Source organism: Phragmites australis, chromosome 10 (assembly GCF_958298935.1).
Source record: "Phragmites australis chromosome 10, lpPhrAust1.1, whole genome shotgun sequence".
NCBI lineage: Eukaryota > Viridiplantae > Streptophyta > Magnoliopsida > Poales > Poaceae > Phragmites > Phragmites australis.
The window spans coordinates 7,074,367-7,098,106 of record NC_084930.1 but is presented as its reverse complement, the minus strand read 5'-3'; the positions used below and the strand labels follow the sequence as shown (position 1 = coordinate 7,098,106).

At 42.0% G+C, this 23,740-nt stretch overlaps 1 protein-coding gene across 1 annotated transcript; it reads left to right on the top strand.

The window, feature by feature from the left end:
- The first annotated feature begins 16,477 nt into the window (after positions 1-16,477).
- On the top strand, positions 16,478-18,072 carry LOC133883378 (WRKY transcription factor WRKY28-like). Its single transcript, XM_062322693.1, has 3 exons — positions 16,478-16,727; positions 16,849-17,262; positions 17,370-18,072. The coding sequence occupies exons 1-3, from the start codon at positions 16,593-16,595 to the stop codon at positions 17,817-17,819; spliced, it is 999 nt and encodes a 332-aa protein (XP_062178677.1). The 5' UTR covers positions 16,478-16,592; the 3' UTR covers positions 17,820-18,072.
- Positions 18,073-23,740: the final 5,668 nt, after the last annotated feature.

Genomic DNA, 23,740 nt, shown 5'->3' with positions numbered 1-23,740 from the left:
ACGATACGGTCAAGCCAGATGCGATGACGGTCCATACATATTTTCTGATAATAACACACTTTTAATGCTTGTATCTCACTATTTATGACTAAGAGTCTAATTGAATTAACGAATATGTTGTGTTTTTATTTGAAGTGCCATAAACAAGATTTCGACACCGTTCTTTGTGGATATTATATTTGCCAGTTTCTTAAGGTAAACGGGAGGTACACAACAAACCTCGAGGACGTAAGTCATCATTGCGCTTGCACATTTTTATTTGGTTTTGTTTCTGTTGTTAGTAGTGGTTTAGCTCTTTTAGTTGTATTTTTATTTTAGCCATGGATGATCGAATGTACCCACACCTCACTCAAAGATGAAGATATCCAAAACGTCGAACATGACATGTGTCGGTTCATCATGCACGAAGTTATTCACAAGAGTAGCAGATTCTTTGACCTCGAAAGTGAATTGGTTAGCCATCCGAGGCTTTGTGAGTGGAATATGAAAGAATACTTGTGTTAAATATTTGGCTTGTGATGTAAAAATATTGTACTTGTGAATATTATTGTATTTGTGTTAAATATTGGACTTGTGTTGATTCAAATATTGTTTAAATCTGTGATGTTGAAAATGTGTTGAAATCTGGAGGGAATAAAATATATACTCATTATTAATTTTAAATGAAATATATACCACAGGCGGACACTAAAATGTGCCGACTGTGGAAATCTATCCATGTATAGACGGACACTAAAGTGTGCTGACTGTAGAAATATATTTTCACAGATGACTCACTTAAGTAACCGTCTGTGGTATTGTTTTTTCACAGGCGATTGTACTAAGGAACTGTCTGTGGAAATTAGGCGGTTGCTTAAGTAAATCGTTTATAAATTTTTTTCACAGACAATATATTTTGCACTTGTGTAATCGTTCATTTTCACAGAACTTCGATCACATACGGTTACGCTAAACGTCTATAAAAACCGGTTATAAATCATCTTAAAAAATAGTTTTTTACAGTGATTGAAGTATTAGACAGAACGTGAGAGTACGTACTACGGCTACTCGCACGTGGTCGTTGCTTAGCCTATGTAGTTAACAGTGAAAGATGTATATATATGCACCAACCACCAGGACCATACTTGTCAAACGACTAATCCGGCAAATAACGTGCACGGTGCACGTAGGCATGCACTTGACTAGTTAAGTACGACGAGCAACGTCCTCGCAGTCGTGTTTGAGCACGTCGTCGGTCATGACAGGATCTTTTGGATTTTTATTATCGTATTGGTCATCTTGTAATTGTTATATATGCCACGGACCTCACAAGGAGGATCTACTAAGATTTGTAATCACGAGGAATGTACTAGGCAAATCTTCTGCCTGTTCCTTTATTTAGAAAAAAAGTAATCCACGATGCGCGAATCCTTTAAAAAAAACATTTTCCACGCAATCCAAGTGACACACCAGTTGTAGTCTTATTGTCAAAGAGTGGTATGCGGTAAACCACTATGTGGTTTGGACTATGAACGCCCCCGGATTCACTAACCAGTCCATCAAGTTCTATGGTTCGATGTGATCGTCGAGGTGATGTCCATGCCTGCCCACGGATTCAACGATGAAAAAGATAGCCCATGACTCCAACCATGAAGAGCTGGCGGCGTGAGGCAAATGGAAAACATCTGCTTTCAACTTCCCTTTGCTTTTTTTCCTCACCACGGCACTTGAAGATGATAGCAACTTATTACCAATCCGCTTGTCTTATTAGTCACTACCAAGTTGGCAGGATAGGGATTATACGTAGGATCATTTTTTCCTTGACAGGATAGGGTAGTAGGATCATGATTCTATCATATTTTGTAAAATACATATATTTAATATAAGAATTGCAATATGTTATAAGAAATGGATATCTAAAGTGTTAATTTTGATAAATTTAACACATATTCACATTAATTCCAATTTAACTAATTTTAACATTATTGAACCATAATTCAACCATTTAACCTAATTATGTATAAGTATTACCTAGTTTTAGACGTTGACAACAAGATTGTTAATCCTACACTTGATCTTACTGATGATATGTGATCCTATATGATTCTACTTAATGATATGTATAGAATCATAATACTATAAAATTAAGATCTACGAACAGATACGGATCGTTTTGGTTTTGTGGAATCTAGGATCCTAAGATTCTAATATAAGGATCAACCTTGGTTACTACTATTCCACTCTTGTCTTCAAACAGCACGACCCTGTTCGGAGTAATTGTTGGATGGGTGGAGTCTGACTTTCAAATTGGTTGATTGACCAGGGACATGAATCTATCAGGACTAACAAAGTATATATGGTCCAGATAAGTGACGAATATACTTCTACCACTTCCGCACGTGCTCTATATATTCTTTAATTTAATTTATTGTTGAGCTAACAACTGATCTGCACGTCGGATTGTATATGGTTCCCAATTAATAAAGAGTGTGCTTATCTCAGGTACGTAGTAGGTACGCACTGCTTGAATCTTCATACAGCTACTAATCCGCATAGAAAACATAATTTGCCAAACTAGTCATCAACCCATGGGTTTACACAGGCTAGAAATATTTTTAAAAATACATGATAATAGAACTTCTTGAAATATCTATAATTTAAGATTTAAAAGTGAGTGGTGTACGTATGTTGACCACATTTTGTTAGTATATTTCTCTATAAAATTAGAGTCTTGCGTAAAGTTTTCTATTTTTTTTCTCATGTTTATGATATTCGTTAATATATATGTGGTTATCCCTGGTACAATATTTTCTTTTTTAGTTTGTCTTTGGACTCCATAAAGATGTCTAAATTAATGTTTACGTGAAAAGTATATGACATGTTGCAAGACAACGGCACTTTGTGTTAATTTTGTTATAATAATAGATGTAGGTAATTTAAAAGTATGTGTTTAGGTTCTTTTGGTCAGTTTTTTTTATAATGGCAAATGAGGACAATTTAGAATCAGGTATTGGGATACTTTGGTTAATTTTTTAATAATGATAAAGGTGGGTAAATAAGAAGCATGTATTGAGGTACATTAGCTTAATTTTTTCGTAATGGTAAATTTGGGTAATTTAGAAACATGTTAGATCTGATGGCTATTGTTGTCAATGATGATTAAAGTTCACCAAATCGATGGTTAGATGTTTTGCTTTTTATGAGAATTTCTAGATTTTCTCTCTTTTCCTAGCGCATCTCATCTGAAGATTACCTTGGAGGCTTAAAAAGAGCCTCCAATTAGTAATAGTAAGATAAGATATGGCATCTTTATGTGCCTTTCCTGCATGGATTTAGAAAATCAAAGCATAACACATCATGCCTAACACAGTTAACAAAATATTCCTTAGATGTCACTTTCTAGAATCAGCTCAACTTAACTATTTTGAAAGGCCCACTAGGTGTATCATCTAGGCCTCTAAGTAAGTAGTAAGTGTTTCGATAATTAATGATAAATGTATTATTGTGACTAACAAGTTTATTTTGAAAGGCATTAAAACTTAGTTCACAATGATGATTGAACAATCTTGGTCCCTAAAATTGATTCTATGGATGATCAAAGGATATAAACATGAAGAATAAGGATCTTCTAGTTCCAAGTGTCACAAGAATATGAATGACGCTTAGAGTAGCATAGGTTCTTTTTTTAGTCATTTTACCATACTATAAAAATGGCCTAAGAATAGTAGCTTGATCTTGTTATATTTAAACTTGCTTAGATGCACACCTATAAATTATAGTACTATGTAGTTCAGAGAAGCCTATGGATGAGTTGTCGAGAAGATAGAACTCAAGAAAGTTTGAATTGAATGAGTTCAGAAAAGATTGCAAATGTCGGATGGTCCGACGCTTAGGAAAATGTACATGCTAGAGTGTTTTGACTCAGAAGATGTGCTTTAAGTCTATACGAGCGGATGGTCCGGTGTTGAAGTGAGAAACACACCAGAGCATTTTACAGAACTTGTGTAATTTTTCAAAAGAAGGGATTGAAACACGGGGGATGGTCCGGCGTCCTCACCTATCAGGACCCCAACCTTGGGTTCCCTTATGCCTGTTGTATCAGTCCCTAGATCAAGTAGCTGATACACACAAAATTCTTCAAAATGATATCAAATACATACTTCAAATAAAATAAAGTAAAATAATTACCTAAAAAGGATAAAAGATGATCTTGTGGATAAGAATCCACAACAGACTAGCCAAGCAGAAGAGCCTACACGAAGCAGAGTGAAACAATGGCTCAACCCAATGCCACAGACAACTCAAGTGCGAACACGACCTTAGACTTTTTCTCTTTAACTTCATCTGGATTGAGATTGATCTCTATTTCAACAATCTAAAAGCAACAAGACTGAGTATACAGTTACTCAACAAGTCATAATACTACTTTAAGGGGGTTGAGTAGATGCATAATGGAGGCAACCAAGGATAAAAGCCATAGGGCTATAGTCTGGGCGTAAAGCCAATTTTATATGCAGTGTGAATTAAAGTGTAACACTTAGTTTAAACCAATTGAACAAAAACTAAATTTGATTGATAAAGGTTGTTGGCCCTGGGCGAAGCTATCCGTTCCCTACAGTTCCCATCTTTTAGCTGGTTGACCCCAGTCCAACCACATTCAATGGCATACAATCGACTTTCTCCAAAACATGGGCACATTACCCATTCACACACCAAAGGGGTACGCACACCACAAAACTAACTATTATGAGTTTATAACTTTCGCATGTCCATGACTATGAGTTATAACTAATAACAGAATTTTAAAGAGAAATATTTATATATTATGCAAATATATCTATCATGTTTTTAGTTTGTCATGCTATTATATTGCAAACATGGGTTCAATATGATCAAGTAATTAGGACTTGCCTTGACGAAGGTCAATTCATGATTGGTTTTATCATTCGAGCACCCCGAGTTCTTCATCATCGATCTCGTCTTCAATTTCTTTCTCGCGTTCTTCCTTAGAACCTTGACTTCAAGCCTACATAGGTTATCAACAAAAAATGCACAATGACTAAACAATGGAACACCATAATAAAGCTAAATGAACACCAAAGCGAAAGAAGAACGACCGAGAAAAACAGCAAAAGTTAACCTAGCGGAAAGACGATCAACAACTATTAGCTTAGCGAAACTGATACACAGAGACTATCGAGGTTTATCTAGTGAAGCTAGGTCAAGTTATTAACTAGTTGTTTTATTAACTTAAGAGAAATCTTAAATAAGTCATTAATAACTAGGTGAATGTTTATTAGCTTAACTTTCGAAAGGCCATAATTAGGGTTTCTACATGTGTGTGAGTGCACGTGTATCGATATAAATGTATGTGTGATACTTACGTCTATATGTACGTGAGCATGTATACATATATATGTAAGTGTAACTCTAGATGATTATATGTGCTTATGTGTTGAGATTAAATTTCTAATCTATAGCACTAAATCATGGTTATCTAAGTAATTAATCTTAATTATCTAGTGTTTCTTAATTTCCACTCTAATTAGGCAATAAACTATTGTTATGGTAAAAGCGTACATGTAATTAATTAACTAGATTAAACTATTCTTTAAATCTAATTAATTATTAAAAGGGTATTAGTTAATTAATTACGAATATTAAATTGTTCTATTATATTCTACACTAGTATTTATTTATTTAGTAGCTACACTAGTTAATTTATTACCTTAATTATGCTAAGGTTAATTTATAAACTATAACAATCTACTTCTAAACATTTAATTAAAAGAAAAAAAATCTAGGTTAAACACCTTGACACGAATTAAATACCAAACGAGAATATTAAACGAGCTCCCAAAATTACAAGACTTGGTAGGGAGGAAGATCATGATTTTAGAGGAATATCGGTGAAAGAATCATCAAAATCGGAGTTAAAATGAAGGAGTTATAGTCGTCGAAAGATTTAATGAAAATAAAAATCCTAAAAATTGGAAAAGAGCACTATTGTGTAAACTTGGCCCATGAGACTTGTAAACTAAATGAGTTTTTGAGTGGAGTCCACGGCGGACCAGATTTGATGGACCAGGTCTGTGGCTTTGGTGGACTCGATGGACCGAAGCCAACCCGGGTGGGTGGTCCACAAAGGGCCCATGGCCATGGACCGGTGGGGCCCACGTGCCAAATGGGGATAAGGCCAGCAAACTGCTTTTGGCTTGTGCGAGCGGCTCATTGAGGGAGAGAGAGGATGGCATTGGGCAATGGGGCTCGCCGGAGAGGGAGAGAGCGGAGGGGAGCCGAAGGGATGGGGGTTAGCAGCCACTGGGGAGAACAACGGTGTTGGAGGGAGGAGACGGCTGGAGACGGAGGCGCAACGCGCGTGATGACGGAATGACGCATGCGGCATGCTTGGCAACAGTGCAGCATCGAGCGGGAGATGGCATGACGACGAGATGGCCGAGCGACAGCGCAGACCAGCGGTGCGTCGGCGCGATAGCATGTAGGAGCAGCGACGTGGAGGTGCGCAAGGGCGCGGTGCAAGCATGGCAGCGGTGGCTCGGATGGGACCGGCTAGCTGGGCCAATCGGTCAGTGTTGCGCAGACCAGCGGCATGAGGGCTGCATGGCGGCACGGGCTAGCTGTGGCACAATGCACGTGAATGGCGGTGTGAGCCGGCGGTGGATGGAATGGCGCGGCGCGAGTGCCGAAGGGCATGGCGACGTGGCTGTGCACAGCAACAGCGCAGGAGGGCGGCACGCGGCCGAGCGGTGTATGCCGGTTGGGTGGCGCTGAGGGGCACATCGTGATGGCGGAACAAATAAAGAGGAAGGTCGGTCGAAGAAAATGACATCAGCCAGAGGGAGGAAGGGAGTGCTCACCGTGACTGATGGCACGCATGACGTCAGCACGAGGCGGCGTGGCATAGTGGAGTTGCAGAGGCAATTCCGCGATGGCATGACAACACGGGCGGTGGCGCAACACGATGGTGCGGGATCGTGAAAGGACAATGATATCGCCAAGAGGTGGGGTGAATAGGTATTTTTACAAAAATTCGTCCACTGTTATCGTTGGTCTAAACTTGCAGCGGAATATATACTAACGGATTTTTCACAATCGAAAAACCTATGCTAGGCTCAACTAGTGTACAATTACCCTAAATAAGTGTAAAAGTTACAATCCTAAGGTGACAAAAATTATTCAATTCTAGCAAAAGATATGCAAGAAAATATTAATTAAAAAATCCTAAAAATACTATTCACCAGAGTATCCAGGTTGATCCGCATACTCTGATTGTACAGTTCCGAAATCTCCGGGTAAATCCGGAATCTCTAGGGTCTATACAAAAACTAGCCCGAAAACAAAAATTAAACAGCAGGTAAAGAGTTCTAGCTTAAACTAAATGAAGTTGTATGTTCCAAGAGATGATTACAAGTAGATGCACGAAGAACCTACAATCAAATTCACACGAGCAAGTAAATCGAGCAGTATGCACACATATTGAGCAAAAACTCAAATATAAACAAACCGAAGTGGAGACACAAGAATTTGTTTTTCAAAGTTCGGATTCACCACCATGAATCCTACGTCTCCGTTGAGGAAGCTCCAACGAGTCGGGTCTCTTTCAACCGCTTTCCTCGATCCACTAGATTTCCAGCAGCTCACCACACGCACGGGAGCTCACCGCGCAACACCTAGCAGGCTAGGAGGCTTCACCTCCAAGAGTAACAAATGCTTCACGAACTTCTTGCCGATGAACTCAAGTGCTCAAGAATGGATTTTAGCGCACTTGCACTCAATCTTCTAATCTCTTAAACTAAATCACTTTTCTTCTCAAATCTGATACTAAAATGGAGTGAGAGGGATTTCTTTTGGCTCTAAAAATGTTCTCTTTCGTGCCCTTGTAGCAGCCCCAAAGAATGGGGGTGAGGGGTATAAATATCCAACCCCCAAAAACTAGCCGTTATAATATTTTTCATATTGACCCGGAATCTCCGAGTCAACACAGAGTATTCGGGTTGGCACAAGAATATTAAACCGAGAACTCCTGGCCGGAACTCAACCCAGAGACTCCGGAACCCGCAGTATCTAGGTCCACCCAGAGACTCCGGGTGAACTAATCAGCCCCAAACCGAGACATCCCCTCAGAACCTTACCCGGAGACTCCGGACAACCCGGAGAATCCGGGTCAACCCGGAGTATCCGGATTTAGTACAGCAAGGCCTCTAAAAACGGCGATAACTTTTGATCCCAAAGTTCGATTTCGACGAGTTTGGACTCTATAGAAAGCTTATTCGGAGGATTACACATCCCAACTGAATTCATGACCTGAAACACATGAGATCAAATTAGGAACACTCCGAAACTCAATTCGAACACTTTCACACTTTTCGCATCGGAATTTTCAAAAAGAACTCTCACTTGGATTTGGTTAGAAACTCTTGAGCACTGAGACATAACAATTAGCTCCCCATTACATCTTTCTTAATAGTACAGCATAACTATACTCAAATTCAAATGTATAACTCGTTTGAACCGCTTTGAGCCTTTGAATCACTTTCAAGTACCGCTTCTTTCATTCAAATCTTGAGGATTGCCATCTTTCATATATTGTTCACTCCATCTTTTCTTCATTCTACACATGATTGATGCGAATCACTCATAACATCTCATGGCCTCACACGGTCCATTGGCGTAAAGCCTTCACTCGTTCTTCACCACCACCTTGGTCCTTCGATGCCAATCCATTTGCCTGCCCTTCACCGCTGGTTGGTCCATCGCAGCCGAGTCTTGCTTGACCTTTATCATCTTGCCATAGAAAACTACTTTGTATTCAATATCTTCAAGGAATTCACTTTATCAAATATGAAGTTCACTCTTGTTCTTCACTCTTGGCATATATGATTTCAATTCAACTTATGTCTTCTTATGAATCCTAACCTCAACTCACTCTCAAGCAGAAAATACATGGGTTAGTCCATAAAATCTAATTGACAACTTTTGTACCTTAAGTTACTTGATCTCCACACGTAACTTGTTAGCATTCATGCATATTGTCAATCTTTATATAGAACCTTTAGTTACCTGATGTCCACAAGTAACTTAGTCTTCAAGTTTATTATCAATCTTATTGAGCTTTTCCTTCTCCTTATGAGCATCACTAAGAGCTCAATGACAACAGTGTATTTCTTTTGTTCTCATAGCATTTCTCAAAATCCATGATTCATCACTTATGCATCTCCCGAGCATCACTTAAAGCTTATTCACTTATGCATCTCCCGAGCATCACTTAAAGCTTATTCATCTTGATACATTTTTAATCTACCCATTCACCTAGAGCTTATACATATCTCTCAATGCATTATCTACAGAAGAACCTACTAATAAACTCAACACTATTATTAGTCCATATGTATTGTCATTAATTACCAAAACCACACATAAGGGCTAGATGCACTTTCAGACCGGCTAGCTTGACCAGCCGAGCGGTGCGGCGATGACACAATGGCATGGTTTAGTGGCTTTGGAATGGCGTGCGCAAGCTCGGACAGCGCAGACCAAAGCTCGATCGTGCGGCACTCGGGCGATGGCGGGAGGACACCTGGACGTGGCGACGTCGGCACGCGCACGAGACAGTGAGGTGTGATGGAGCGCGATGTCAGTATGCATGGCAGCAGCAGGGGTCCTGGGCAGTGGACAACGTAGGTGTGGTGATGGTAACGCGCATAACAAGGAGGAGCAGAGCACAGCGGTAGCATGGACGACACGAGCAAATGGTGAAGGTCAGCTGTGCTGGAGACCCCATGTTGCTTCTATCGCTTTGTGTTTGTGCTGTGGGTGTGAATGCTTGTGGGTGTATGTATGCTCGATTATGTGTGTGCCTGTGATGTATGCATGGGGAGGGTTGCTTGCTGGCGAAGGAAGGGAGAGGAGGAGAAATGGCTTTTGCCTACCGGTAAAAGATCAACAGGGGGGAGCATGGGTGTGGTGTGAACATGGAAGAAAGGGCGGTTTGAGCTGTGAGTGGACTTTGGGCTGCTGTGGGAGAAAGACCAGGGACAGAGTAGAAAATGGAAAGATCAGGGACAGAGTAGAAAATGGACTTCTCTTGGTGCTATGTGATGTTGTGCTTTGGCCGGTGCAGATGAATAGAGAGAAAGAGAGAGAGTAGTGAAATGAGAGAGAGTGGGGGAGAAAAAGATCTTGGGTAAAGATCTAAGAGAGAATGAGAGAGGGAGCATTTGAATGTTAAATTCAATTAATGTAATCGAATTTGAGATATATTTTTTATAATTCAAATTGAACAATTTGAATTTGTAATTGGATTTGGAAAGATTCAATGAATGTATTTGAATTAAATTGGATTGGAAATTCAATTTGGATTTGAATTGGAAATGGATTTAATATGATATTCGAATTTGGAACTTGATTCGAAAAGAGAAGAATTGCTTTTACAAAGCAATTGAACTGGAAAAAAATTGAACTATAACTTGAATGATTCGAGTTGCATTTGAATACTAAATCGAAGAAGATTTCAATGAGACTGGCTTTAAGATATTTGGGATCAAATTCAAATAGAAGTATTTGAATTTAAGATTTGGATTTGAGATTGATTCAAAAAGAATATTTGAGTTGGATTGAAAGATCGATTTTCACGGATTGATTTGGATTAGAAAATTACCGAATGGAATTAAAATAGATTCGAATTTGAGAGACAGTCAAATTCAAATCGCCACACAAGAACAATAAAAGCATAAATCAAAATGCATATGCTCAATTTATTGCAATGATTAATTTAGAAATTATCCAAAATAATATATTTGAATATATACAAGCGAGTGTATATACATCAAATATATATTCCCTTGATTTTATACTAGTTTAATAATTAAAATAATAATAATTTGGAGTGAATTTTGCTATTTTTTATATGCTAAAACTTAAGGTGTTACAACGCCGACAGCTTTAGCAGAGTGTTTTGTAGAGTTTCTCTCTCAACTCAATGGAGAAATGAGTTATACTCGCCGGATTGTCCGGCAGGAGAATAGGAGGCTTCGTCGGAGCATTTACAGAGTAATAATGGCTAGTGACAGGTAGCATTGACTAGCGGTTGGAAAAGGTACATGCCGGATAGTCCGATGTGTATGAGCAGGTGCACGTTAGATCATCTGTCATTCGTAAAAAAGTGTGGGTGGTAGGTATTGACTAAATCTGGATCTCTAGCCTATAAATACCCTTTCATTTCGTCTCACTGTTATCTCTTGCCACTCCAGAAGAGTAGAAACACTAAGTATGTGATAAAAAAAACCAAGAGAGTGCATTAGAGTGAGTTGCAAAGTTCGTAATTGAAGATTAAGGACATCATTAGTGTATTGAGAGTAACAAATGTGTTTCTAGCTGTAGTCTAAGTTTGATCTTGGTCAAGTGAAGTTATTAGTTTATTACTCTTTGTGGTTGGTAACATCTAGTCGATCTTGGTGATTAGATATATCTTGATGAGCTCCTGTAGTTCTTGTTGGAGCCTCAAGAAAAACTTGGTGCTTGGTTTGATGCCGTCAATCCAGATATAGAGAACTTCAACTAGGACTAGAGGAGTATCAAATCCTTGATATCCCGACAAAAAATTCTGTGTTTTCTTACCCATCTTTTTACTTTACTATATTTACTTTGATCATTTACATTATTGCAAGTTTTTATTCCGTAATTTACTTCTTGTTATAGCTTGCTTGTTTAGTTGTTTTCTTTCTAGCTTGGTTGTGTAGTTGACTTACTATTCATCTAGGTTAAGTTTATTTATTTGTTCTAAAATTTATTAAAAATAATTTTAATTAGAACCTAATTCATCTCTTTTTAGACCATTTGATTCTTTCACTAGGAACACATGGATTTTACAGGAGGCGGTATAATTCTATGTTCTGAACCAGGCCTTAGTGCGTCAAGGATGAACGGAAGACTGCAACACGGTGTAAGATATCTAAATATGAGTGAAAGCAGATGTGCTCCGGTGCCGGAGCTCTCACAATAAAGACACCCCACATAATTCTAAGGATCAATTACATAGCTTAACGAGCCTGAATTACTAGCAATATAAATCTATTAAGATGTTCATACGTCTTCAATATAACACGGAGAAACCACCTCCTGGCCGTTTTCAGTTTCAGCGCCGTTTCTCGCATCGTTTCTTGCTGAAACGTTTCGATGGGGCGCGTTTGGTTTGGCCACTGGCCGTTTCACGTGAGAATCGGCTGAGAATCTGGTATCCAAACATGGCCTACGGTCTTATTTATTTTCTGTTCCTATTTTTACTGTTAATCGAAGTTAGAAATCAGAATAAATAGAATTTTTTAAAAAATAGTTTTTTAAAGCTAAAAGTGTTTTCTGAGAAAAATAAAATATAAAAACTCATTTAGAGATGTTTTTCTAAGAAGCTTTGTATTAAGAAACTAATTTTTTATAAAAAATAACAATTTATTTTTAAAAACAGTTTTTAAATAAGTTAAAATAAAAAAATAGAAAAACAGAAACTAAACAAACAGCCCTACCTAACCTCTCATGGTGACTTCCATTCGATGCCATACAGTTGCGCACGTGAGCGTACTAGTCACGACCACTCACATGCGCCAGTGGCAGCAGTAGAAGTTTGAAAAGAACACCAAGCGTGAATCGCACGACTGCACCGATGCGGAGTGGGGAGCGCGAGCTGGTCAAGGTCCAGGACCGACAAGTCGCTGGCCGGCCACTTGCTTTGCTTGAAACGAGCGGCCGAGTCCCACCCACCGACCGGGCCGGACCGATCCGTCCATGCGCTCGCACGCGGTGGGCTGGCTTTTCCCGCGAGGCGGCCGCCGCGACCGTCGCTCGCATCTTCGAAATCGTCCACGCGACGGTGACCGCGTCGGGATGGACTCAGCTCGGCCGGACGGGTCCCGCCTGCGCGGTGGAGCCTGCAGCGACTTGTCTTGCATCGATCCTTTTTCCGCTCCTGCCGACACGTGGAGCGCTTCGGTTGGAAGGAACCGAGGTGCGTACCTCACGGCCACGTGTTCCACGTGCCTAGCCAATGTGTGCAACCACTCTCTCTCAAGCACTGTACTTTAACACACCGGAGCAGAATTTTTTGCTGGTTCACGTGAGAATTGCTTAAACTGTTTCACGTAAAACTCATGAGCTACAGAAACACTAAGGCCTTGTTTTGTTCGAATCTTAAGGTTGCCAAGTTTTACCCCTTTTTGCCAAACTTGTCCATGATTAATCGGTACTCCTTTTAACCCTAAATATTAATCTATCAAGACATTAGCATGGTATCAATATAAAACTTTGATTAATAATACTATAAAAATATGCCATTTTAAATAGAAAGAGCTATGTACTATCATAATATTTTCATGATGAATCTATAATATCAACCTTATGTTGTTAATTTATATGATTTTTTTAGTTTGACGGTCAAAACTAAAAATATTTTACTGAGGAGAAATCTAAATGTAATTATATTTGGGATCAGAGGGTTTACAATTTTTCGCCCCTCTACTTAGCTCGAGAATCTTGACACAACTTCTCTAGCCAAGTTCGCAAAAAACGAATATTGCCACGAGCGTGGCTACCTGAACCAAACAACTGTTTAACTTGACTTTACTTATCTAACGTAAGTTGTGATAAAAATGTTACACTTAAAAACCGGAGTGCATGGAACTGGAATTTATACTTGCTACAAAGCATAACTATACATCTCATGTGACAAGCTCCTCAAACATCTTTGCTGGTATTATCTGAGAAATCCTCCACAAGTGGTTTAGCTAAATCTGTGTGCTTGAAAAGCACCAGAGCCATTGTCAAGACCCTAGCTACTGTCCTCAGACAATCTATGCGCATGCATGGACCTCAGCGTGCATCGTTTTCATAGCAAGTGCGATATCTTCTCCTAGAGGGTAGCTAGCTAGTTGGCAAGGGGGTTGCACGAGTTGAATCACCAGCTACTGTAGAGTGCGCGGCTCATTTTCCACTCGTGAAACAGGGAGCTCGATGTAGAAAGCCCGTCAGCTAGCATGGCGCCAAAAAATGAAAAAGCTCATTCAGATCCATGATAACATGAGCTCGTGGGTGTACTAAACGTGAGAAATGTGAAGATGGTGTTGGAGATATTCGATCCCATTGCGGACGTGTATGAAGGACAGTGGTAACGTACAAGGTGGAGCTAAGCCGGCGGGGGCTTGAGCCCCGTCCTGCACCACGGTCTCTAGAAAACCGCACACATAGGGAGTGCGTTCAAAAAGAGAGAGGGATTGATCCCCTTCCCGCTACTCTGCTCGAGTATGGCGGCTCTGCTCGAGTTCACATGTGAGCAAAAGCAAATGGTGGGTCATCGGTTATTACTATATCCGTTCTCTTTTAGATGTTATTTTAACTTTTAATATATAAAATAAGATTATAATAAATTATTCTATATATGACATATTTACTCCTCCCGATCTTTCTAACATTTAATTAATAGCATATAAGTCACTAATCCACCACACTTATTGAATTGAAACTCCATTTTTCAACAGTCTTTAATATGGGCATTCTAAAATATCATCTTGAAACTTAGAATGATATCTATTTAATAACAAAATCAAATTTCTAAAACGATATCTATTTAAGAATAGAGGTAGTACCAAACAGAGTAGAGTATGATGTAGCTTTGCTTGCTTGATTTAAAAGGCGGCTATTAATAATTTTCAAAAAAAATCAGCTATTTAATTAGTACCGCATCCTATTGACTTCGGACATATAATCCATCTGGTCAAGGTAGGAGCATGCACCCTTGTCTGAAAAGCTAATTTTGACGAGTGCAATGTGCAAATGACCGCATTTGTTGATGTTTTCTTTTATTCTGTCGGTGATGCGAATAACACCAGTTCTGCAGGCCACCTTTGATGTCGTCTTGTCTTACTCTTGTCGAAACGGAGAATTTATCAAACCAATCCAGTCTTCTGTTTTCAACAAGTTGGAACCGTACTAATAATTTTTTATCGTGGATATATATATATATAACCTTGCATCGATCTTCCAGAAAAATGAGCCCTTTTTCAGGAAAAGACCAACAAATCGACCTGGTCCGTGGTTTCCCAAGTTACCCATTCCCTCTTACTCTCAACAAGTTAGCTGCCTCATGCGAAGGTCCAAGTTGTTTTTGGTAACCACGCCAGGTCCAAGTCCTGCCTGCTGTGAGCGAGTTTCATTCTCTCTGCGTTCTAGTCAATTGGAAGTCTTGAACTGTCACTCTGTCAGTGCGTGCTGGGTCCAGATGCAATGGATATATCATATATGGAGCGAGCCAACATCAAAACGTTTGGTTCTAACCCTACCTCTACCATCTTTTAAAATTCGAGAGTCGGGTTAACTAGCTAACCGCATGTGGTGAATTAGTCCCAGCAGAAAACAAGCTATGTTCCTGCGACGTAGGTTGTCGCTAATGACCATCTGATTTTGGATATATATCTCTATTACTTAAAAAAAAATACGTAGTGATTCTTACGCTATAAGACATTCTGCATTCAGTTTTGTAGACTATACTTAAACTTCGTAGAAATTACCTATTTCATACCACTCAACCTCTACTACTCCGCTTGTATATGTTTCGCTCCTAAAACTCCCGCTTCTACGTTTTGCCTCTGGCTCGCGTGCTCACCTACCCAGCGTGCCATGCACGTTAGCTGCCTGTCGCAGCTCTGACTGACACCCGCATATGAACGAGACCAATGACTACTGTATGCATATGTGTCTATATATATATATATAAGAGAGAGACTTTATGCTGGGAAAATCTCATTTGGACAGGTATGACAAATTGACCGAGTTTCACAAGAATATGTCAGGATCTTCTTTTAGAAGAATATGTCAGAATCTTTATTGTTCTTTTGTGCACCCAGGTGTCAGGTGTGTTTTTCTTTGTTAAACAGAGTACGCCCAAAGAAGTGAAACATGAAACTTTTGGAGTTAATCAGTCGGAGATAATTCCCAGCTAGTGGTACAGTTAAACAGAGACTGGCCAGCCAGCCAGCCAGCCAACAAATTACGCGCGCGCGCGAGAGAGAGAGAGGGTCAACAAATCCTCCCAAAATGCAAGTTAAATCCCGTGGCCTTCTTCTCCCTTGGAGTGCCAAACTGTGACCCTCCCAACTCCCATTTTGTAACCTTCTGGTGTTTTTCCTTGACCCCGGAGACCCTTTCCCCCGCCTTTCCAAGCGCTTGATTAATTCTGTCCCCCACCCAGTCCAGATTAAACAATTGGCGCCATGCATAAATCACATCGATGCTGGAATAATTAACTCTCGCGCGCTCGCATGCCGCGAATACCATTCTCATCCCTCCAGCCAGCATGCTTCAATACTCTGTCGCCACCAAGACGACGACAAAGCCCAAGATGCTTCCTCCCCATCGTCCAACCCCTTTCCGCCTTCTCACCAAACTTCCAACATCATGTGCCTCCGCCCCTCCTCCCCTGCCTATATATTGTAACCCCTCAAGGCCATGCCCACTTCAGACTTCACCCGTGCACGATTTCTTCCTCGATCACCCGCGCTCTCTCTACAAGAGACGTTGCATCGGTCAAACAGTTGACAGTTCTTGCCCCCATGGATCCGTGGATCGGGCAGCCTTCGCTCAGCCTGGACCTCAACGTCGGCCTGCCGACAGCGCGGCCGGCGCCGGCGCTGAAGCCGAAGGTCCTGGTCGAGGAGAACTTCTTGCCCGTGAAGAAAGATCGAGAGGTAGGCTGTAGGCACATCTTTGAAGCTCATTCGATCGATCGATCGCTTTGTACACGCATGAGTTTGGTTACAATAACGGTTGCTAATTGACCATTGGATTTTTTTTTTTTATTGATTACAGGTTGAGGCGCTGGAGGCGGAGCTCCGGCGAGTGAGCGAGGAGAACAAGACGCTGAGCGAGATGCTGCGGGCGGTGGTGGCCAAGTACACCGAGCTGCAGGGCCAGGTCAACGACATGCTGGCGGTGGGCTACAGCGCCGCCGCCAACCGCCAGTCGTCCACGTCGGAGGGCGGCTCGGCCGCCTCGCCGTCCAGGAAGCGGATCCGGAGCGACAGCCTCGACACCGCCGGCGGCGGCCAGCACCACCACCGCAAGCCCTCGCCGCCTTTCTCCATCCCCGTTCCCGACCAGATGGAGTGCACGTCGGCCGCCGCCGCCGCCGCCGTCCACGAGCCGCCCAGGCGCATCCTGGAGGAGTGCAAGCCCAAGGTGTCCCGGCGCTACGTCCACGCTGACCCCTCTGACCTCAGCCTCGTAAGTAACGAACACCAACTAGCCTCTTCTTCCTCGTAATCATCGCACCGTACTTAATTATTCGTAATTAACTAACGACTGATCGATTGCGTTAATGATATGATCAGGTGGTGAAAGATGGGTACCAGTGGCGGAAGTACGGGCAGAAGGTGACCAAGGACAACCCGTGTCCGCGCGCCTACTTCCGGTGCTCGTTCGCGCCGACGTGCCCGGTGAAGAAGAAGGTGCAGCGCAGCGCGGAGGACAAGACCATCCTGGTGGCGACGTACGAGGGAGAGCACAACCACGGGCAGCCGCCGCAGCACGACGGCACGAGCGGAGGAGCCACCTCGAAGCAGCCCCCGACGAGCAACGCCGCCGGGGCGCTGTCGCCACCGCAGCCGCAGCCGCAGCAGAGGAAAGAGCCGCCGGCGGCTACGGCGGGGCCGTCGGAGGCGGTGAGGAAGAACCTGGCGGAGCATATGGCGGCGACGCTGACGAGGGACCCGGGGTTCAAGGCAGCGCTCGTCAGCGCGCTCTCCGGCCGGATCCTTGAGCTCTCGCCGACCAGGGATTAGCGCCTAATTAATTAATTAGTCCGTAGCTAGCGAATTCATTAGACATGGTTATATTAGCTCAAATCAAAGAGGTGAATTATTTGAGTTGCTTATTATGCATCCGTCATTGCAGTTGCTTCCTGGACGATGAAGAGAGAGGTGATTAGGCTAAAGATTAATCGCCTGTATATATTTGTACTTGATTATTAAATAGCTCTACAAGCATGTCGCCGAGCGCTTGGCTTGGATGCTAATGCATGGAACAATTGCAATTCGTGATCAAGTGCTTGAAGAGAGGACGTGCTTGTACGGCGCGGGAGGTAGCATTGATGTTATCGCATGTTGTAAGCAAGGAAGAAGTTCGTGCAAATCCGATTGAGCAAAGTTCAGACGAACAGTTGTGTAACCCCTGTCAATATATTGCATCTGACTGTCTTGCTCCACAATTACATTCTTCCCCCCCCCCCACCCCCAACAATATGCATCAATACATTTGCTGACTCAGATTAAGATGTTGGCAGCAGCCAAGTAATACTTAACAAACTACACACATCGAATAGTTCTTTGTTTTAAATAAATGAGTATAATATTCGATCTCAATACCAACTGGTCATCAAGCTGTTGAAAATATATATAGCTATTTTGTAAATTTGAGCACCACTGTTAAATCTGAGTCCAACAAAAAATAACTCGCTAATTTTCTCATAGGCTCAAACAGGTTCTAACAAAATTAAAATAACTTTCTAATTTTCTCATAGGCTCAAAACAGTTGGAGGCATGCATGCAGCACCTACTGTCTCTGAATTCTAGAAGTCGTGAACCCGGTCCTACGTACGTGGCCATCCAAATGGCAGCGTCCCAGATGACAACGTAAACTTCGAGCAGGTATCGCCCGGATTTGGAAGACGGGAAGAAGCAGGCCGTTGAAGAAGTACACCGCCAGTGGGGCCCGTTTGCCTGCTGGCCACCCGCGCATGGTCCACGTGGGCAAGACCAAGTTAATTAACCTTCTCTCTCCACGTGGGCGCCGCGGCCACCGGCTGGACCCGCTGGGACGAAGGAGCCGGGGCAGGAAGCCGAGCGGAAGCAGAAGCGCGCCTGCGGTTGCCGTGGCGCGGAAGGCCGGGGCCCACAACGTCCCTTTGCTTCCCTGGGACTGGGGTGTGGGGGGATCCGGAGGCAAATTATATGAGATCGGGTCTCACAGAAAGATTCTGATTTCTGTGTGACACGTGTCCTCTCCTTCTCCCACCTGTATTTAATCAGACCGTTGGATACAGAACAAACGGTGTGGATCAGAGTCTCACGGAAGCTTTTCTGCAGAGGTCTTATATACTACCTCTGTTTTCGTTTACGTGTCACCAGCTTTTTTTACTGTAGCAACTTTGACCTTTCGTTTTTTCCTACGAATACTTAAAAATATCTAATACTAATAAAGTACATTTCACGATGAATCTAGGGATACGAAAGTTTTATTTATTATAAAATTTTTTAAGGAAAAAACGTAAGGTCACAGTTGCTACAGTAGTAAAAAAATTGGTGATAAATAAAAAATTAGTGACAAGTAAATAAAAACGGAGGTAGTAATTTTCTTCAGGGGGATCCAGCCCATCCAAGTCTCCAGGGAAGATTAGTCAAACACGTGACGGCGGCATGCAGTCCAGTCAATGGTCAACAAGTCCACGTCAGCGCATCTAGCATCGCAGTAGCACGCGCCGCTTCCCTAGCGGTAGATTCTGCTTAATCCGCACTGGATAAATCCTGCCTAGACAGTAATTCGCATGCGAAACTCCGGCAGGGTTGCGAACCTATCTCACCGTCACTTCTCCAGCGAGAAGCTTCTGAAGTCGCCGTCGCCGTCGCCGTCGCGAGTCGCAATCCACAGGCAACTGGGAGAAACGAAGCGGATGTACCAAGGGGTAGACTGGAACACCGAACGCTTTTGTTTTTCTCCTGCTGAACTTGACCAGATTAACCGGCCGGCTTGTTTTCCTCTTACAACGATCGACGGTCAGATCAGGTAGCTATAGCTGGACCCCAAGAGGCTGAAATCTCACCCGCGATTCTGGAATTCGGAAGGCCCAGCTGAATAATTGATAGAGACATCGGCAACAATCTAACCAAGACATGTCGCTAGACGCATGCAGAAAATACTAACTGTACTGCTCTAGTTACTACTAATCTCTAGTACTAGCTGGCTGGCTCTAGGTGGCAGGAGAACGGGCATAAGAACATCCTAACTATATTTGTCGAAGGATGAACTCTCAAAACGGAAATTTAGAGAGATCATCTTTAAGATTCGGCTGATGGATGATTCTGAATCTACCTCGTACGTGATTTAATGAGAGTAAATGAGATGCAGACGGGATAGATAATCGGATGCTAGTGAAGTAAATGCTTGAGGGATTTTAGACAGGTTCGGGCCGCACAGAATGTAATACACTACTCCTGTTTGTATGCTATAAATGCTATGGGAATGACTTTATCTGAATCTCTTGTGTTATAAGGATTTCTGTCTAAGTCTAGAGCTTCGTGAGTTCTGTTTGTCGTTCGCTGAACGTCTTGAACTTGTCTCCGTCTTCTCCCACTTCTCCGTCTTCAAAGCTTCCGTCCTTGTCGTCAGGGTGCACCCCCTCCTTTTATACCGTTAGGGAGGCTTGGCGTGCCCAGAAAGGAGGGTGCGAGTCCCAAGACGCCATAAATGAAAATACAGGGGGTTGAAAATACGCTCCCGTCCGGTCCTGTCGTCATCATGCCGTTTTTCAGCGGGTGCAGCAAAGGGGCCTACCGGGCAGCCACCGAGCAACCCCGCGTGCCCTCCCGGTCAGAGCAAGCCTGACACAGCAGGGTGGCAGACGATATGCCTCGAGCCCAGTGACGATATCCTAAGGTGCGCCGGATGACGCGCGATGGGACCCGCCGTATTAAATATCCCTACGGCTCCCTGCCAGGCAGTGGCAGAGACTGACAGCTGGTGTTGGGGGAGTGGTTGGAAGTGACGGGCCACGCTCCCTCTTAAATGCAGCATCGGGCTCTCACTAACTGACACCTCACCGCTGAGCCCTTGTGGGGTCCACTGGCAAGGGGCTTCTCAAGTTCCTAGGGAACTCTGGGTGCTCGGGGACTACTGTTCATAGCCCCGAGCACACTCTCTCGGATATGCCTTTTCTCGGTCCTCAGAGAACTCAGGTACTCGAGGACCACTGTTCATGGCCCCGAGCGCTCTCTCCCGGAACTGTGTCTGCTCGGGTCCTCGGGGACCACTGTTCAAGTCTGCGAGCGTCCTCTCCCGGAATTTGTACTTCTCGGGTCCTCGGGTATTTAGGGACCACTGTTTATGGTCCTAAGCGTCCTCTCTTGGAACTTGTCTTCTCGGACCTCGAGGGAATAGTTCCCGAGTGAAGGCGTCACGTGGCATTTTGCTATCCTGCCCTCGGGACTCTGGGACTCCTGGTTCACATGTCACCGACAATATTCCCTTCATTTCTTTCTCTTTTCGATTCTTTTCCCCGTTCCCATTAACTTTATTTTCTCTCATCTCCAACAGCTTCCCTTTGAGGGAAATCGCGAAGGAAAGAAGAGACAATCCTGTCCTGAAGGGAATGATCCTGAGAATCTCGTCGTAAAGGGAACCATAAAGGAAAATCGTTGGAGCGTTGAAGGGAACGAAAATCTCTTCACGACGAGATTTTGGTCCACGAAAAAAATCTGTTGGAGCTGATCTAAGGAGAACGGCCATGTTACGGATGCCAAATTAATTATATACATGCATGTATGTGTTGCTTGTTAATTTGTCAACTTAATTCGGGTGCATTTCTCTTCATAGGCCTACAGAGTACAGATCATCTGGATAAAGATAGAGTGAGGATGATCCTATCCAAAGGAGAACTGGGCCGTGGAACCAATGAACGATGTGATGCTGGATTAGTTAGGTTTGAGAATATATACTTAGGTGGATTGGCACACCTACTGCGTCTATTTTTTAAAAATATGACAAAAGAAGTTTAAAAAAAAATATTCACCAATTTTAGACATCTCAATATTTATTTATAAATTTATTAATATTTAAGACATTTATTTAATTATAGGGAAAACAATATTATTTTTATGCATGCACATATTTTTAATAGGTAGATGACACTAATACGAACCTAACAAAATTTGTTTCATATTTTTTGAGTTTTAGATATTTTCTGTGCATTTTAGATTATTTTAACCGATTTATCAATATAACTATTATACATTTCTCTATTTTTCTGGAATTTCCAAAAAAAAATATTATATATACATACATATATGTATCCGTATATATACATATACACATCCTAGGATCCACATAAATTGTAGCTACATTGTCATGAACAGTAGCTGCAGTGCTTGGACCCTAGAATCACTTTAATTCTTAGAGTTTTAGGGTCTATTTGGTATAGCTATCTCTGATTCAAATTGTTTGCAGAGAGTGATTTTCTGTGGAAAATTATTCTGTGTCTGAAAGTGATTTTATAGTGATTTTTAGAATAAATTATATGGAGAAAGTGATTCTGTGCTGGAAATGAATTAGAGGAAGCTGTTTTTTTTTAATCTCCCTAATTTCTAATTTATTTCAAAATATCACTCTCGTAGATTACACTGTAAAAACTGAAAACTGCTATTTAGCAAGACTCACTTAATTCCAGCTCAAAAACTACTTAAAAAACTCTGTCAAATAAATCTTAATATATAAGTATTATTCACACGCTGTCTGTATTGCTGGCTCGTGCTTAATTTAACCGTCAAAATTTCAATGAGACACGCTAATATCAAGTAGTCTTTTACTGCTACCCATTATTCCCTTATAGCTAGACTTTTCTTATTCGATCTTTTTTTTCAAAAGAAGAAGATGCGAATTCACCTAAGTATATATCTTGGATCAGAGACGACCTTCTCGATCCTCATTCACATGGTTTTACTACGATTCCGTCGATAACTTCCATGCGGCAGTGGACTAGATTATGAGTTGATCCTTTTTCTAGATCCGGTGACTATTGACTGTATGTATATTTATACTCACATAAAAAGTACGAGTTAGAGCAAATATGATGGATTTTACTGTCTACTTAAATTCATAAAACCGTTATTTTGTAAAGTTAGACACTATTCCTTATTTTAAAAATATATTTAATCTTTTTATTATTTATATTTTATACTAAATATTTAATATTTATCTTCTATACATTAAAAATATATTTAATCTTTTATTATCTATCTTTCAACTTTATTTCTACTACTTAAAAATAAAAAATAGATCTTAAAACCCTCTCACACCCACCTATCTTGTACCTCCACGTCTCGTCCTCCCTACTTCCTGCGCTAACAGGTGGACCCACCGTTAATTGTGCTCCCGTCTTCGCGCGTCGAGGGTGTCCCCGCTCCCCTGATCACGCTTCCGTCCTCCTCTGCACAATTCACGCGCCACCATCGATTCTAGGGTTTTGCTACCTCTTCTTCCTCCTCGCGCCCGATCGAGGGCGATGAAGCTCGTGGGGCTCAAGACGTTAGACAGCGCCCACAAGGAGTCCATCTGGGCGGCGGTGTGGGCGCCCGCCGCCGACCACCGCCCCACAACACTGCTCCTCACTGGCGCGCTCGACGAGACCGTTCGTGTCTGGCGCCCCGACGACCTCAACCCCCCCCCCCCACGTCGGGATTTGTCTATGCTCAGCCATGATTAGAAAACATTAAAAACATTAATTTGTAACTTGTTTTGTGAGGTCTCATGAATGTTTGCCATTATGTCACATATGAATCGTTATAGTGCGAATGCGCACTATTTTTTTAGTCATGTTTAACTGAATGCTTGAAGTGATTAAAAGCAAAATATAAAGACATGATCAAGAAAATATCTAGCTTACTTCGGCTTGACCTTGACGTTAACATGGGTCTCTTCATGGCTTCTTATTGAG